The sequence below is a fragment of the Mustelus asterias genome, chromosome 13 (assembly GCF_964213995.1).
Source record: "Mustelus asterias chromosome 13, sMusAst1.hap1.1, whole genome shotgun sequence".
Lineage (NCBI taxonomy): Eukaryota > Metazoa > Chordata > Chondrichthyes > Carcharhiniformes > Triakidae > Mustelus > Mustelus asterias.
This window is the reverse complement of record NC_135813.1, coordinates 95639407-95656881: the sequence shown is the minus strand read 5'-3', so window position 1 is coordinate 95656881 and position 17475 is coordinate 95639407. Positions and strand designations below refer to the sequence as shown.

Sequence of the window (17475 nt, the reverse complement as noted above, 5' to 3'; positions counted from 1 at the left end):
GGAGTTCCTCAGGGTCCTAGGCCGAATCATCTTCAACTCTTTCATCAATGACCGTCCTTCCATCATAAGATCAGAAGTGGGGAGGTTCACTGATGACTACATGATGTTCAGCATCATTCGCGACTCCTCGGATACTGAAGCAGTCCATGTCCAAATGCAGCAAGACCTGGACAATATCCAGGTCTGACAAGTGGCAAATAACATTTGTTCCACACTGCCAGGCAAAGATCATCTCCAACAAGAGAGAATCTAACCATCGCCCCTTGACATTCAATGGCATTACCATCACTGAATCCTCCACTATCAACATCCTGGGGGTTACCATTGACCAGAAACTGAACTGGACTCACCATATGAATCCTTGGCTACAAGAGCAGCTCAGAGGGTAGGAATCCTGCAGCAAGTAACTTCCCTCCTGATTCCTCAAAGCCTGTCCACCATCTACAAGCCACAAATCAGGAGTCTGGAATAGTCTCCACTTGCCTGGATGAGTGCGGCTCCAACAACACTAAAGAAGGTGGATACCAACCAGGACAAAACCACCTGATTCATTGGCACCTCATCCACAAACATTCACTCCCTCCACCACTGATGCACAGTGGCAGAATTTTGTACTGTCTACAAGGTGCACTAGATTGTACACATTGGTGAAAATGACGTAGGTAGAAAGAGCAGGGGGGTCATACGAGAGCAATTCAGGGAGATGGGTGCTAGGCTAAAAAATAAGGCCTCTAGGGTAGCAATCTCTGGACTGCTCCCGGTGCCTAGTGCTAGTGAGGCCAGGAACAGGGAGATTCTACAATTGAACACGTGGCTAAAGGACTGGCGCAAAAGGGAGGGTTTCAAATTCATAGATCATTGGGAACTCTTCAAGAGAGGATGGCACCTGTACGGAAAGGATGGGTTACACCTTAACTGGAAGGGCACAAATATCCTGGCTGGGAGTTTTGCTAGAGTGTTTTGGCAGGGTTTAAACTAGTGTGGCAGGGGGTTGGGGATCAAAACAGTAGGTCAGTAAGTACTGAGGCTGGGGTCGAGCTGGGGGTCAGGGCAAGGCTAGCTAAGAAGAAGAGCATTCTGGAGCAGGATGACCTGAGTGGGTCTGGAGGGCATCTGCTTCAATGCAAGAGCGTAACGGGTAAGACAGACGAACTTAGGGCCTTAATGTTTACGCGGAATTTGGATGTGGTTGCGGTGACGGAGACATGGTTAAAAGGACAGGACTGGCAGCTGAATATTCCGGGGTATAAGTGTTTCAGGTGAGACAGAGGAGGGGCTAAAAAAGGTGGGGGAGTAGCGATATTAGTTAGGGAGCATATTACAGCGGTGCAGAGGGTGGACAATTTAGAGGGGTCATGTAATGAGTCACTGTGGGTGGAGCTCAGAAACAGGAAAGGTGCAATCACTATGCTGGGGGTATACTACAGGCCACCCAACAGCCCACAGGAAGTGGAGGAACGGATATGTCAGAAGATTCTGGATATGTGGAAAAAATAGGGTTGTTGTAGTGAGAGACTTCAATTTCCCTGGTATAGAGTGGAAAGTGCTTAGGGCTGGGGGTCTGGACGGGGAGGAATTTGTAAAATGCGCACTGGAAGGTTCTTTGGAACAGTATGTAGATAGCTCAACTAGACAGGGGGCTATACTGGATCTAGTTCTGGGAAATGAGCCCATTCGGGTCGTCAAAGTTTCGGTAGGGGAACATGTGGCAAATAGTGACCACAACTCTGTTAACTTTAGGATAGTAATGGACAAGGACGAGTGTTGTCCTAAGGGTAGGGTGCTAAATTGGGGGAAGGCTAACCATAGCCAGATTAGGCAGGAATTGGTGGCCGTTGATTGGGAGAGGCTGTTCGGGGGTAAGTTTTTTGTATGATAATATTGTGTACGTTGACCGATGGAAACTTTAATAACTGTATACTGTATGTTACTATGCAATTTTAATGCTGATTTATTTTCACTGGTCATGTTAATTTTCAAGAGTTTTTTAATATATTCGTTCATGGGACATGGGTGTCTCTGGCAAGGCCTGAAATTGTTGCCAGTCCCTAATTTTGCATGAGACGGTAGTGCTGAGTTAAAATGTGGTAACACTGGAAATAGTTTGCATAGCACTGTTTCACTTTGCATGTACATAATACAGTAAGGTCATGATCTGTTGTTGGTCTACACTTCACATACACTAACTGCATTGAATGCTGAAGTCACATTGGTGATTTGATGCAAATTTCCAATAATTTTAATGGTAATAGAGGGCAAACAAAGAGAGAATTAATGTTTCTACCCACTTGAAGTCTAATAACGCAACCTATTTGAAGGAGCCGAGAATCATTTGTATGCAGTGGAGATGATAAAGTGCTGGAAAAAAATACATAATTCCTCGTCACAGAAGGTTTTCAGACATTTTTGGCATCAACCATTAATTTTCAGATCTTTTTGGCTACGGTCACATTCTATTCCTTGAGGTACTTACCTGCTTGAGGTGGCTGCGCTGGGTTAGTTTGGTGTGGAGTGGAGGATGGTCGTGAACCTTGAGCTGAAATGTTGCGTCGTCCACCTGAGAAGGGAGAGCAAGTGAGAACAAGTGTCAACAGGAAGTAATGGAACAGAAAACCACTTTAAAGACAAACCTCAACAGTAATTATGTCATAATCCAGACAAAAATAGAATCATGTGCATGTTCAATCGTTTAAGTGACAAAGTTCAGCAACTAACACATCTCTTCAAAATACTAACTAAACATTCGATTTGTTTTAATGCTCAGAACCTGTATTAAAATATAATTCATAACATTTATATAGCACTTATCACACTGAATCCACTCAAAATGTTTCACACAATGACTGTGACATGATATATCTGCTGTTGTATTTGAAACACATTTTGGATGAGCAAATATTGCATCCACAGCAATGAGATAAATAACTGGTTAATTTGCTTTGTCTGGGTGTTGGTTTAAGAAAATATGTTGATTCAGTTGTCAGGTGAAATAAAGGTTTTTAAAAATAGCTCTGAGGGATATCTCACACTTGATTGTGCTTGGAATTATTTACTTTGAAGAGAAGTCTCAAAAAATTTAAGTATTCAAGATACTTAAAAGTTTAAATAAACAATACCCTAATACGTTCAAGATTGCCCTCCTGGGATTTGGGAAATGTTGTATGTTCAGCAGGTCTCTCAAAGAGGTTTAAATGCTGTGTATTGTGGAATTGACGCAAGGAAGCACGGAGGGTTAAAAACTAATGGAGCTTTATTTACAAGGTTTGTTCATTATAGGCTCTTCCTTCTGGCGACCTGTGACGTCACTTCCGGTGACGAGATGTTTATATTAATACACAGTGCTTAGTGTAGTTACTAAGACTTGATGTAAAAAGAAAACATTTCCTCCCCCTTCAAACTCGAATGGGCGGCACGGCGGCACAGCACCAAGAACCCGGGTTCAATTTTTGGCTTGGGTTACTGTCTGTGTGAAGTTTGCACATTCTCCCCGTGTCTGCATGGGTTTCCTCCGGGTGCTCCTCTTTCCTCCCACAGTCCAAAGATGTGCGGGTTAGGTGGATTGGCCGTGCTAAATTGTCCCTTACTGTCAGGGGGACTAGCTGGTTAAATGCATGGGGTTGTGGGAATAGGGCCTGGGTGGGGTTGTGGTTGGTGCAGACTCGATGGGCCGAATGGCCTCTTTCTGCACTGTAGGTTTCTATGATTCTATGAAACTGAACATCCCCAACAATATCAACCAGTGTAACATGAACAATAATCAAAAGCAAAGCTTTTTTAAAGTTTATTTATTAGTCACAAGTCTTACATTAACACCGCAATGAAGTTTCTGTGAAATTCCCCTAGTCGCCACACTCTGACGCCTGTTCGGGCCAATGCACCCTAACCAGCGTGTCTTTCAGATTGTGGGAGGAAACCGGAGCACCCGGAGGAAACCCACGCAGACATCGGGAGAACATGCAAACTCTGCACATTCAGTGACCCAAACTGGGAATCGAACCTGGGTCCCTGGTGCTGTGAGGCAGCAGTGCTAACCACTGTGCCGCCCACCAATAATCAATAAGTCAGACAGTTTGGAGCTCATCGCTCTCAGAATGGTTGATGGTGAACGTTTGGTGCCTTCTTCTTTGCACTTGTTGTAACCTCTGGCGTTTTCGTCTTTGTACCAACTTCATCAGTGGTTGTTTTGACCAGTGCCGATGTGGTAATTAGAGGTTGGTTCTGTGCTTGGTCTGACAGTAAGGTGTTGTCTTCCTCAACCATGTCTATCGGTGTCAGGGTTTCAGAAAGATTCAGGTCAGGACTTAGTACAGTTGAGTAAAATTTTCTGCAGGTTCCATTTCCAGTGGATCGGTTCTCCCTGCCAACAACTGGTCCACATGCGGCCTCCAGGTGACATTATCTCTGGTCTGGATAGTATGAGACAGGTTCAGTCTGTGCAAGGATCATGGCATGAACCCATTTCCCTCCTGCGGAGTAATTCCTGGCCAACACTCCTTGTCCTTGCTGGAAGACACAATGTTTTGCTTTACTTTCCTGCTGTTTTATCTGTTCTTGTTGTTTCTGTTGAACATATTTTGTGTTCAGAGGTGTTACAAACCCGGCTGATAGCTGCGAGGGTGTCCCACCAGTTCGTGGTGGTGTATAATTTTGTTTACAGGAATGGTGTGAGGATCCACATGCAAGACCCAGTGAGAACAGTAACCAGTCCAGTCACAGTATAACATGCATTAAAGCTATTTATTACAAGAAAGAAAAGACATTGTAGGGCAGCATTTCCCAGCCGCACTCGCCCCAAGGCCAGAAAATCCTGCCTGAGGTCATTGGACATTTGCATGGTCCATGTCCCACCTGCTATGATTCCTGTGGTGGGCAGGATGGGGAAATTCTACTCTTGTACACTATAATGGTCTAATCATAGAAACCCTACAGTACAGAAAGAGGCCATTCGGCCCATCGAGTCTGCACCGACCACAACCCCACCCAGGCCCTACCCCCCTATCCCTACATATTTTACCTGCTAATCCCTCTAACCTACGCATCCCAGGACACTAAGGGGCAATTTTTAGCATGGCCAATCAACCTAACCCGCACATCTTTGGACTGTGGGAGGAAACCGGAGCACCCGGAGGAAACCCACGCAGACACGAGGAGAATGTGCAAGCTCCACACAGACAGTGACCCAAGCCGGGTCTGTGTATACAGTTACATAACTACTAAACACACCCATACAGTTTAAGTAGAAATTTTTTGATCCAAAATACACTCACGAGATCTGAACTCTTTCAGGATTTCCCTCTACCCAGACAGCATCCAACTCAACAGGTCTATAAGTAAAGACCAGCTTCAGTTACCACACTGTATATGATTGAATACTTATGATGCAGAACGTCACTTCTTCGTTCAGCAAAGATATGGTTTTAACTACCTCCACGAAGGTTTCTACACTCTTGCTTCTGTACTGCTAGCTCGAACTGGCTTCGAGGCTACTAGATGGAAACCTGCCCCTCAGGCTGCTGGTTGGAATCTGTCTCCCTGCTTTCACAAAGCTTGCCAATTATACTATCCTTTCTCTTTGATGGTTCTTTCTGTGTATTGGCTGTCTGTCCCCCCCCCTCCCCCCGCCCCCCCAGCCTCTGTTGTTCTAAAAGATTAACATACGTATGCCTTCCCTGGGTGGTGTAATTGTCTACCAAAGTGTTTCTATTAGCAGGACAATGTATTCTTTTGGTGTGTCCACAGCTACTAATCTTGTTCTTGGGATTCACACCTACCAGGTACACGGTACCTACTCTTGCAACTCGGCCAACGTTGTCTACCTGATACGCTGCAGGAAAGGATGTCCCGAGGCATGGTACATTGGGGAAACCATGCAGACGCTACGACAACGGATGAATGAACACTGCTCGACAATCACCAAGCAAGACTGTTCTCTTCCTGTGGGAGAGCACTTCAGCGGTCACGGGCATTCAGCCTCTGATCTTTGGGTAAGCGTTCTCCAAGGCGGCCTTCACGACACACGACAGCGCAGAGTCGCTGAGCAGAAACTGATAGCCAAGTTCCGCACACATGAGGACGGCCTCAACCGGGATGTTAGGTTTATGTCACACTATCAGTAACCCACACAGCTTGCCTCCTGGACTTGCTGGCTATCCTGTCTGGAGACAATACACATCTCTTTAACCTGTGCTTAATGCTCCCTCCACTCACATTGTCTGTATCTTTAAGATCTGGTTGGTTGTAGAGATTTGCATTCTAATCAGTATTCTGTAACTTGATTTCGTGTCTCTGTGCCCTGTTTGAGAGCAGATTTCCACTCCATCTGACGAAGGAGCAGTGCTCCGAAAGCTAATGGTATTTGTTACCAAATAAACCTGTTGGACTTTAACCTGTTGTTGTTAGAACTCTTACTGTGTTTACCCCAGTCCAACGCCGGCATCTCCACATCATGACTGCCATTTATAACCCCAACCGGATGACAGTTTAATCTCGAGCATATTGATCTGATGAGGCCCTGTTTATTGTAATGCCAACATCTGACTCTGCCTATCTCTCATCCCTCCAACAGACTTGGGTTTGTTTTGAGTGGAAGCCTCCATGGCACTTCCTACCACTACCGCTCTCTCTGGCATGCCCCCTCTCGCTCTCTCTGGCGTGCCCCCTCTCGCTCTCTCTGGCGTGTCCTCTCTCGCTCTCTGGCGTGCCCCCTCTCGCTCTCTCTGGCGTGCCCCCTCTCGCTCTCTCTGGCGTGTCCTCTCTCGCTCTCTGGCGTGCCCTCTCTCTCTCTCTGGCGTGCCCCCTCTCGCTCTCTCTGGCGTGTCCTCTCTCGCTCTCTGGCGTGCCCTCTCGCTCTCTCTGGCGTGCCCCCTCTCGCTCTCTCTGGCGTGCCCTCTCTCGCTCTCTCTGGCGTGTCCTCTCTCGCTCTCTGGCGTGCCCTCTCTCGCTCTCTCTGGCGTGCCCTCTCTCGCTCTCTCTGGCGTGCCCTCTCTCGCTCTCTGGCGTGCCCTCTCTCTCTCTCTGGCGTGCCCCCTCTCGCTCTCTCTGGCGTGTCCTCTCTCGCTCTCTGGCGTGCCCTCTCGCTCTCTCTGGCGTGCCCCCTCTCGCTCTCTCTGGCGTGCCCTCTCTCGCTCTCTCTGGCGTGTCCTCTCTCGCTCTCTGGCGTGCCCTCTCTCGCTCTCTCTGGCGTGCCCTCTCTCGCTCTCTCTGGCGTGCCCTCTCTCGCTCTCTCTGGCGTGCCCTCTCTCGCTCTCTGGCGTGCCCCCTCTCGCTCTCTCTGGCGTGCCCTCTCTCGCTCTCTGGCGTGCCCCCTCTCGCTCTCTCTGGCGTGCCCTCTCTCGCTCTCTCTGGCGTGCCCCCTCTCGCTCTCTCTGGCGTGCCCTCCCTCTCGCTCTCTGGCGTGCCCTCTCTCGCTCTCTCTGGCGTGCCCTCTCTCGCTCTCTCTGGCGTGCCCTCTCTCGCTCTCTCTGGCGTGCCCTCTCTCGCTCTCTCTGGCGTGCCCTCCCTCTCGCTCTCTGGCGTGCCCTCTCTCGCTCTCTCTGGCGTGCCCTCTCTCGCTCTCTCTGGCGTGCCCTCTCTCGCTCTCTGGCGTGCCCTCTCTCGCTCTCTGGCGTGCCCCCTCTCGCTCTCTCTGGCGTGCCCTCTCTCGCTCTCTCTGGCGTGCCCTCTCTCGCTCTCTGGCGTGCCCCCTCTCGCTCTCTGGCGTGCCCCCTCTCGCTCTCTGGCGTGCCCTCTCTCGCTCTCTCTGGCGTGCCCTCTCTCGCTCTCTGGCGTGCCCCCTCTCGCTCTCTCTGGCGTGCCCCCTCTCTCGCTCTCTGGCGTGCCCTCTCTCGCTCTCTCTGGCGTGCCCTCTCTCGCTCTCTCTGGCGTGCCCTCTCTCGCTCTCTCTGGCGTGCCCTCTCTCGCTCTCTCTGGCGTGCCCCCTCTCGCTCTCTCTGGCGTGCCCTCTCTCGCTCTCTCTGGCGTGCCCTCTCTCGCTCTCTGGCGTGCCCCCTCTCGCTCTCTGGCGTGCCCCCTCTCGCTCTCTGGCGTGTCCTCTCTCGCTCTCTGGCGTGTCCTCTCTCTCTCTCTGGCGTGCCCTCTCTCGCTCTCTCTGGCGTGTCCTCTCTCTCTCTCTGGCGTGTCCTCTCTCGCTCTCTGGCGTGTCCTCTCGCTCTCTGGCGTGCCCTCTCTCGCTCTCTGGCGTGTCCTCTCTCGCTCTCTGGCGTGTCCTCTCGCGCTCTCTGGCGTGCCCTCTCTCGCTCTCTCTGGCGTGTCCTCTCTCGCTCTCTGGCGTGTCCTCTCTCGCTCTCTGGCGTGTCCTCTCTCTCTCTCTCTCTGGCGTGCCCTCTCTCGCTCTCTGGCGTGTCCTCTCTCGCTCTCTGGCGTGCCCTCTCTCGCTCTCTGGCGTGCCCTCTCTCGCTCTCTGGCGTGTCCTCTCTCTCGCTCTCTGGCGTGTCCTCTCTCGCTCTCTGGCGTGTCCTCTCTCGCTCTCTGGCGTGTCCTCTCTCGCTCTCTGGCGTGCCCTCTCTCTCTCTCTCTGGCGTGTCCTCTCGAGCACCTTCCAACTTTCTAGCTTTCTCTGATTTAAAGCTGGGTCTAAAGAAAGGTTTTGGCCAATGAACCAACTTCTAATCGTCCCTAAGCTCTACAGCTTGTCTACCTGTTCTAACTTTTTGTTCCTCAACACTCGTTCTAATCATTGTAGCCAACAAATCTTTATACTCCTCCAGCAGAATTATCTCAAGCTTTGTAGCTTTTGTCTGTTGTCAGTGATCATAGAATCTCGACAGTACAGAAGAGGCCATTCGGCCCATCGAGTCTCAACGACTCTCTGAGAAAGTATCTTACCCAGGCCCTCTCCCCCACCCTATCCCTGTAACCCCACACATTTACCATGGCTAATCCTATACATCTTGGGACACTAAGGGGCAATGTCCCACGGCTAATCCATCTAGCCTGGACATCTTTGGACTGTGGGAGGAAACCAGAGCAGCCGGAGGAAACCCACACAGACATGGGGAGAATGTGCAAACTCCACACAGACAGTGACCCAAGGCTGGACCTGAACTCAGGTCCCTGAAGCTGTGAGGCAGCAGTGCTGACCATTGTGCCACCGTGCAGCCCACTTCTCGCCCCTTCATCTCATTAATTATCTATTGCAGCAAAATAAAAATGTTAAAACATACATCCAGCTCTTCCACTGGCTCAGATGGTGAGCCAAACAGAACAAATGGCATAGCTTCGATTCCTTGTCTTTACTGAGTTGGCTCATTTCAACCAAGGCCACAATTAAGAATGCTTCAAATATCTCCAGTCCCCCATATTACTGACAAAGAAAACTTAAAAAGTTAAAAAAGTAACCAGTGCTTCCACTTGACACTGGTAGTAGAGTGCGTGGCACTGGTGGAACAGTATCCTTACATGAAATGGTATGCTGAAGAGAAAAGTGGAGCAAATTAGAGGAGCTTTTTAAAAAATCTGTTTGTGGTGAGATGGTGACCTACAGTACTAAAACTACAATAAGCAAAATACTGCAGATGTTGCAACCTGAAGTAAAGAATAGCGGATGCTGGAAAAACTCAGCAGGGCTGCCAGCATCTACCAGGAGAAGAGTCAACAGGCTCAAAAGGTGAACTCTGTTTCTCTCCGAAAGCAAGTTTCCAGGATCGTTACAACTGAGCTAAGTGTGTGCCACATGGAGGCAAAATTATTTTATTCTCTCTGACTCACACGTTGCCCCAACAGAGTTTAAACATGCTCAAACCTGGAGAGCAAGCAATCCAATCTCAAATCTTATCCAATGGAACTGGTAATGGTGATTATATTAGATTTTCCTCTCGTATCAGTTTGGAGCACTGGCTATTTGTTCAAGGAGTAGTTGCGAATCGGGTCCTCAGCATATTTACTTTTCCTAATCCCGGTTTGGAGTGACGGCTGGAGGTGGGGTGGAGTTGGTTATTGTGCCATTTTGGCACAAATTCGCCGTTGCTATTCACAAATTTGCATTTCCCATAAGACGACAGACAAAATCTGGATCTTCGAAAAGATAAACATGATCTTTTTCTCATGCACTCTTAGTGGGTAGGCTGATTTTGGGTCACAAAATAGTTTGCTTCTCAATAGGAACTCTAATGTTTGCCTACTTGCTTATCAGGGCAGGTATGTGTGTAGGCACAGTTGTTGATTTAATATATTCCCAACAGCATCAGGGTGTTAAACTTCAAAGCAACACAAACAGCACATTTAAAATTGGTGCACAGAAGCACAACAAATAAAATCCAACTTCCCACTCAGTCTTTGTGTAGCAGCCCCTTCATCTCATTTTATAAAATGCTTGTATCAATCCCAGTTATACATAATGGAGAAAATCTCAAGGTCAAAGCTTTTGTTCAAATTCTCCTTAGTCTTGGACTTAAAATAATTCCATATGAAATATCAAATTTACTGTCTCACCGAGACCCACATTCATTCGTGGGACATGCTGCCCGGCCAGCTTTTATTGGCCCTCCCTAATTGCCCTAGGAGGGCAGTTCAGAGTCAACCACATTGCTGTGACTCTGGAGTCACATGTAGGCCAGACCGAGTAAGGACGGCAGATTTCCTTCCCTAAAGGGACATGAGTGAACCAGATGGGTTTTTCCGACAATCGACAATGGTTTCATGGTCATCAGTAGATTCTTAATTCCAGATATTTTTTATTGGATTCAAAATCCACCATCTGCCGAGGCGGGATTTGAACCCAGGTTCCCAGAACATTAGCTGAATTTCTGGATTCATAGAGTTATGGTGTGGTCGTTCATGTCTTAAATCAATTCCATTGAATGCAATAAGGATTGGCTCTTTAGATCAGCCTAGGAGCTGAACCACAACTAACCAGCTCCAGTAAAAACCATACAATCAAACAATGTGACGCACCATTGAATACGCAAAGACTAGATGGGCTTTTATTAACAAAGAACGGAAGCACTCCCAAACCGATGGCTAACCCGAACTGAGGCAAAAGGGGCGGAGAGCAGCCACCTTTATACCCCGAGGAGGGCGGAGCCCCGGATTGAGGCAGCAGGGGCGTGTCCAGGCATATCACATAAACTATCACATAGACAGACAACTACAGTGGTTCACCACATTCACCCCCTGTTTTAAAAAGAGTTCGGCGGGGGCGAGGTGGTGGAACGACAGTCACAAGTTATTGATTCAAGTTACAAGTTCAGTCTCTCCGGGGGCTTGATCTGCCGCTGCGACCGCCGCAGTGTCGGCCGTGGTGCCGGTTCAGGAGGCCGTGGTGATGGGTCAGACGCCAGTCCATAACCGGTGAAGCCGTCCGTAGCGCCTTCAGACTGCCGGGTGTGTGGAGGCTGCTCCTGGGGCTCAGGCGTGCTGCGACTCTGGTGCATCATGGACAACATTGGGAGCTGGGGGTGAGGGGCCGTGGGACGTATTACCTGCGGGGGCCAAATCGCGAATGGAGACCGTGTCCTCCCGCCCGTCGGGGTACGCCACATAGGCGTATTGGGGGTTGGCGTGGAGGAGCCGGACCGTTTCGACCGGGGGTCCGACTTATGGGTCCGCACGTGCTTCTGGAGCAGGACAGGGCCTGGGGACGTCAGCCACGACGGTAGTGAGGTCCTCGAGGAGGACTTCCTGGGGAAAACAAACATTCGTTCATGAGGGGTGGCGTTGGTAGCCGTGCACAGTAGTGACCTAATTGAGTGTAGCGCATCAGGGAGGACCTCTTGCCAGCGGGAGACTGGAAGACCCTTAGACTGGAGAGCTAATAAAACGGCCTTCCAGACTGTCGCATTCTCTCTCTCCACCTGTCCGTTCCCCCTGGGGTTGTAGCTGGTGGTCCTACTCGAGGCTATGCCTTTGGAGAGCAGGTACTGGCGCAGCTCGTCACTCATAAAAGAGGAACCCCGGTCGCTATGAATATAGCTGGGGAAACCAAACAGGGTGAAGAGGCTGTGCAGGGCCCTGATGACCGTGGCCGAGGTCATATCCGGGCAGGGAATAGCAAAGGGGAACCGCGAAGACTCATCAACGATGTTGAGGAAGTACATGTTGCGGTCAGAGGAGGGGAGGGGGCCTTTGAAGTCAACGCTCAGGCGTTCGAAAGGGCGGGTGGCTTTGATGCCGTGCGCTCTGTCTGGCCGATAGAAGTGCAGCTTGCACTCCGCGCAGACTTGGCAGTGTCTGGTTACAGACCTGACTTCCTCAATGGAATATGGCAGGTTCCGGGCCTTGATGAAATGGAAGAACCTGGTAACCCCCGGGTGGCAGAGGTCATCGTGGAGAGTCTGTAACCTGTCTAGGTTCGCACTGGCACAGGTCCCCCAGGACAGGGTGTCTGGGGGCTCATTGAGCTTCCCAGGCCGGTATAAAATGTCGTAATTGTAGGTGGAGAGCTCGATCCTCCACCTCAAAATCTTATCGTTCTTGATTTTGCCCCGCTGTGTGTTACTGAACATAAAGGCAACGGACCATTGGTCCGTGAGCAGGGTGAACTGTTTGCCAGCTAAGTAGTGGCGCCAGTGCCATACAGCCTCCACGATGGCTTGTGCCTCTTTTTTGACAGAGGAGTGTCGAATTTCAGGGCCCTGGAGGGTGCGCGAGAAGGCGGCCACGGGTCTGCCCGCCTGGTTAAGAGTGGCGGCTAGGGCAAAATCAGACGCATCGCTCTCCACCTGGAATGGGGTGGATTCGTCTACAGTGTGCATTGTGGCCTTCGCGATATCCGCTTTGATGCGGTCGAAGGCCAGCCGAGCCTCCGCTGCTAGGGGAAAAGATGTGGATTTGATGAGCGGACGGGCTTTGTCTACATAATTGGGGACCCACTGGGCGTAATACGAGAAGAAGCCCAGGCATCTCCTCAGTGCTTTGAGGATGGTGGGGAGGGGAAGTTCCAGGAGGGGACGCATGCGGTCGGGATCGGGGCCGATGACCGCGTTCTCCACAACACAACCAAGGATGGCGAGGCAGCGTGTGCGGAATACGCACTTCTCCTTCTTATAGGTCAGGTTGAGGAGTGCCGCAGTATGGAGGAATTTTTGGAGGTTGGCGTCGTGGTCTTGCTGATCGTGGCCACAGATGGTGACATTATCCAGGTACGGGAAGGTGGCCCGCAACCCGTTCTGGTCCACCATTCGGTCCATCTCACACTGGAAAACCGAGACCCCGTTGGTGACGCCGAAGGGGACCCTAAGGAAGTGATAGAGGTGGCCATCCGCCTCGAAGGCAGTGTATTGGCGGTCTTCCGGGCGGATAGGGAGCTGGTGGTATGCAGACTTCAAATCAATGGTGGAGAACACCCGATATTGTGCAATCTGATTGACCATGTCAGATATGCGGGGAAGGGGATACGCGTCCAGCTGCGTGTATCGGTTAATGGTCTGACTGTAGTCAATAACCATGCGAAGTTTCTCCCCAGTCTTAACAACCACCACTTGGGCTCTCCAGGGGCTGGTACTGGCCTCAATGATCCCCTCCCTCAGGAGGTGTCGCACCTCGGACTTGATAAACGCTCTATCTCCAGCGCTGTACCGTCTGCTTTTGGTGGCAATGGGCTTGCAGTCGGGGGTGAAGTGTTCAAAGAGTGAGGGAGGGGCGACTTTAAGGGTCGAGAGACCACAGGTGGTGCGCAGTGGCTGGTCTGATAGCTGTGAATTTTGGACGGAGATTGGGGGAAAAGGCCCATTATACACCATGGTGACGCTCCCAAGGTGACACATGAAATCTAGCCTCAGTAGTACGGCAGCGCAGAGCTGTGGCAGCACGAGGAGCCTGCACTTATCGTACACCGTGCCCTGTACAGTCAGAGTTGCTACACAGTACCCGATGACATTCACCGACTGGGATGTCGAAGCCATGGAGATTGATTGCTGCATTGGCAGTACTGGCAGTGCGTAGCGCCTCACCGTGTTAGGGTGGATGAAACTTTCCGTACCCCCACTGTCAAATAATCAATTAGTAGTGTGGCCGTTTACCTTGATGTCCATCATCGACCAGGCGAGTTGGTGAGGCCTGGACTGGTCCAACGCGACCGAGGCCACTGTCGGATTAGGCAATGCGGTGGACGGTTCCCAAAATGGCGGCCCCCATGACTCGGCTGACGTCACCAAAGATGGCGGCTCCCGTTGGTCGCACGTGTCTGATGGTGTCCAAGATGGCTGCCTCCATAGGTCGCACGTGGCCGCTGGTGTCCAAAATGGTGGCACCCACAGATCGCACACGCCGATGGCGCGAAGGCAGTGCCTCCCGCAGATCGCACGTGGCGCTGCTGGGCCTGGGGGCCGATTTTGCCCTGCAAACTTTCAGGTAATGACCCTTCTTACCGCAGCCAGAGCAGATCGCGTCTTTCGCCGGGCAGCATCGTTGTGGGTGCTTCTCCAGGCCGCAGAAGTAGCACCTCAGGCCTCCGGGGACTGCCGCAGTGGTCAGTTTGGCGTCGGGACGGGGCGTGGCGTAGGTTTGCGGCCCTCCCGGGTACAGCGATGGCTGCGGTCGCGGTGTGCACGGTGTGCCCTCGTGGTCGGGAGTGTAGGCCTCGAGGTTCCGGAAAGCCACCTCCAGCGAACTGGCAAGTTCCACAGTTTTCTTCAGGTCCAGCCCACCTTGTTCCAGCAGGCGCTGCCGGATATAGGTCGACCTGATGCCCGCGACAAAGGCATCTCTGATCAGGTCGTCGGCGTTCTGGGCGGCTGAAACGGCCTTGCAGCTGCAGGCTCTGCCGAGCGCATGCAGTTTGTGCAGGAATTGCTCAGTCGATTCCCTGGGCTGCTGTCTGCGAGTGGCCAGCAGATGTCTGGTGTAGACCTCATTCGGCTGCCGGTTGTCCTGGCTCTTGAGGAGATCGATTGCCTCCTGGTAAGTTTCCGCGTCTCTGATCAGCGCGAAGACGTGAGTGCTGACGCGGGCGTGGAGTACTGACCCTCACCAGTTGCACAGCCAGTTTTACTCACCAGATAATGCAGCACTCTCTGCAAAACAGATCTGCAGGAGTGGCCCATGTGTCATGTTGACAGGGTAGGGCCAGAAAAAGCGGGACTCCTGAGGTCGGGACACCTCGATCTCCAATAAAAAAAAACAAAGAAGCATCCCCTCCCCACCCCCTCCCCACCCCATGCACAAGGGAACCCTCACCCCACAGATAAGGGAAAAATTCACCACCTAAAGGGAACTTCCACCATGTAGTTCCAGAGAGATGCAACAGCCCTCTGCAAAAATGGGAAAATTCCACCCTATGTATTCATTGATAACATACAACTTTTACACATATATAGGGTATAGCCCAAACTATGATCTAACTCCAGGTTTATACATCCAGTACACAACTGACTCTAGTCTCAGGTCATATGTCTTGTTACCTCACACTCTGAGCAGTACTGTTTCCCAGTCCCACAGTTTTGTTTTATTCATTCGTGGGATGTGGGCGTCGCTGGCTGGCCAGCATTTATTGTAAGGAGTCTAACAACACCAGGTTAAAGTCCAACAGGTTTATTTGATAGCAAATACCACTAGCTTTCAGGGCGCTGCTCCTTTGTCAGGTAAGTGGGAGTTCTGTTCACAAACAGGGCATATAAAGACACAAACTCAATTTACAAAATAATGAATAATAATTGGAATGCGAGTCTTTACAGCTAATCAAGTCTTAAAGGTACAGACAATGTAAGTGGAGAGAGCATTAGCACAGGTTAAAGAGATGTGTATTGTCTCCAGACAGGACAGCCAGTGAGACTTTGCAAGTCCAGGCAAGTTGTGGGAGTTACAGATAGTGTGACATGAACCCACTCACATTGTCTGTACCTTTCAGGCTTGATTAGCTGTAAAGACTGGCATTCCAATCATTATTCATTATTCTGTAAATTGAGATTGTGTCTTTATATGCCCTGTTTATGAACAGAACTCCCACTCACTTGACGAAGGAGCAGCGCTCCGAAAGCGAGTGGCGTTTGCTACCAAATAAACCTGTTGGACTTTAACCTGGTGTTGTTAGACTCCTTACTGTGTTTACCCCGGTCCAACATCGGCATCTCCACATCAGCATTTATTGCCCATTCCTAACTGCCTGAGGGCAGTTGAGAGTCAACCACATTGCTGTGGCTCTGGAGTTACATGTAGGCCAGACCGGGTAAGGATAGCAGATTTCCTTCCCTAAAGGACATTGATGAACCAGACAATCGACAATGGTTGTGAACCAGATGGGTTTTTCTGACAATCGACAATGGTTTTATGGTCAGTAGATTCTTAATTTTTAATTGAATTCAAATTCCCCCAACTGCCATGACGGGATTCAAACTTGGGTCCCCAGAGCATTAGCTGAGTTTCTGGATTAATAGTCTAGCGATAATACCACTGCGCCATCTCCTTCCCATAACCCTTGCTATACAAAATACGCTTATGCTATAGGAAATAGAGTCTCTCTTAGAAAATGGAAGGTTGGATTAAAGTATTGGGTGGCACGGTGGTTAACACTGCTGCCTCACAGAGCCAGGGACCTGGGTTCGATTCCCGGCTTGGGTCACTGTCTGTGTGGAATTTGCACATTCTCCCCGTGTCTGCATGGGTTTCCTCCGGGTGCTCCGGTTTCCTCCCACAGACCAAAGATGCGTGGGTTAGGTTGCGTGGCCATTCTAAATTGCCCCTTAGTGTCAGGGGGACTAGCTTGGGTGAATGCATGGGGTAATAGGGATAGGGCCTGGATGGGATTGTGATTGCTGCAGACTTGATGGGCTGAATGGCCTGCTTCTGAACTGTAGGATTCTATGATTGTCTATTTTGCACAGGAGGGTGGTGAATGTGTGGAATGGACTGCTCAAGTTGACATTATGAAGTCTTAACAGTGTGAACAAACTTTAAGGGAGAATTGGATAGATATTTAAGGGAGTGGGCAATTGAGAGTTTTTAGACTCAGCCTTCTTTCCCGGTTCTGTTTTTTTCTATGTTTCTAATCACTGATCTGGGAAACAGGTCCTTGGTTTAACACCTCGCCAAAAGGGTAGTGGTTTCTCTTGACAGTACAGTCATCCCTCAACGCAAACATATAGCCTCGATTAGTGGTCCCCAAATGCTCGATCACAACTGACAGATCTATCCTGGAGTTTTGAAAAGTCAATTGTCATTGGCTGCTGAAAACGGGCGGGACTTGGGCTTCTCGTGATGGTGAACGAATCAGCTCATTGACTGCTGAATCGCAGGAGCCAAAACATGGACAAAGCTGGGTGAGGATAAAAGATGAGTGAGGGGCGAGGGACCTCCAAGAGGCAAAAACCTACCATTTCTACCAGGAATGGGAAAGTGAGTTTCTTTTGAATATGTCAAAGGCGAGACTACTTGTCAACAGAGTATTATCTTGAGTAAAAGAGGTGGTTTGGAACAGCATCACAAGACAACATATGCAAAAATTTAATAAAATTTCCCTTTAAACAGCGCCATTCGCACAAAGAAAACTGGGAGTTAAAGGAAATGTTGCAAACTCAACAATCACTCTTCAAAACGTGTGGCTAA

The 17475-nt window shown here is 50.2% G+C and overlaps 1 protein-coding gene across 1 annotated transcript in view; it reads right to left on the bottom strand.

Moving 5' to 3' along the window:
- The window catches only part of LOC144502909 (rabphilin-3A-like), a 150261-nt gene that overhangs the window by 42066 nt on the left and 90720 nt on the right, over positions 1 to 17475 (bottom strand). Inside the window, exon 9 of the mRNA XM_078227321.1 lies at positions 2474 to 2557. Within this exon, the coding sequence (XP_078083447.1) occupies positions 2474 to 2557 (84 nt within the window). The remainder of the gene's footprint in view (positions 1 to 2473; positions 2558 to 17475) is intronic.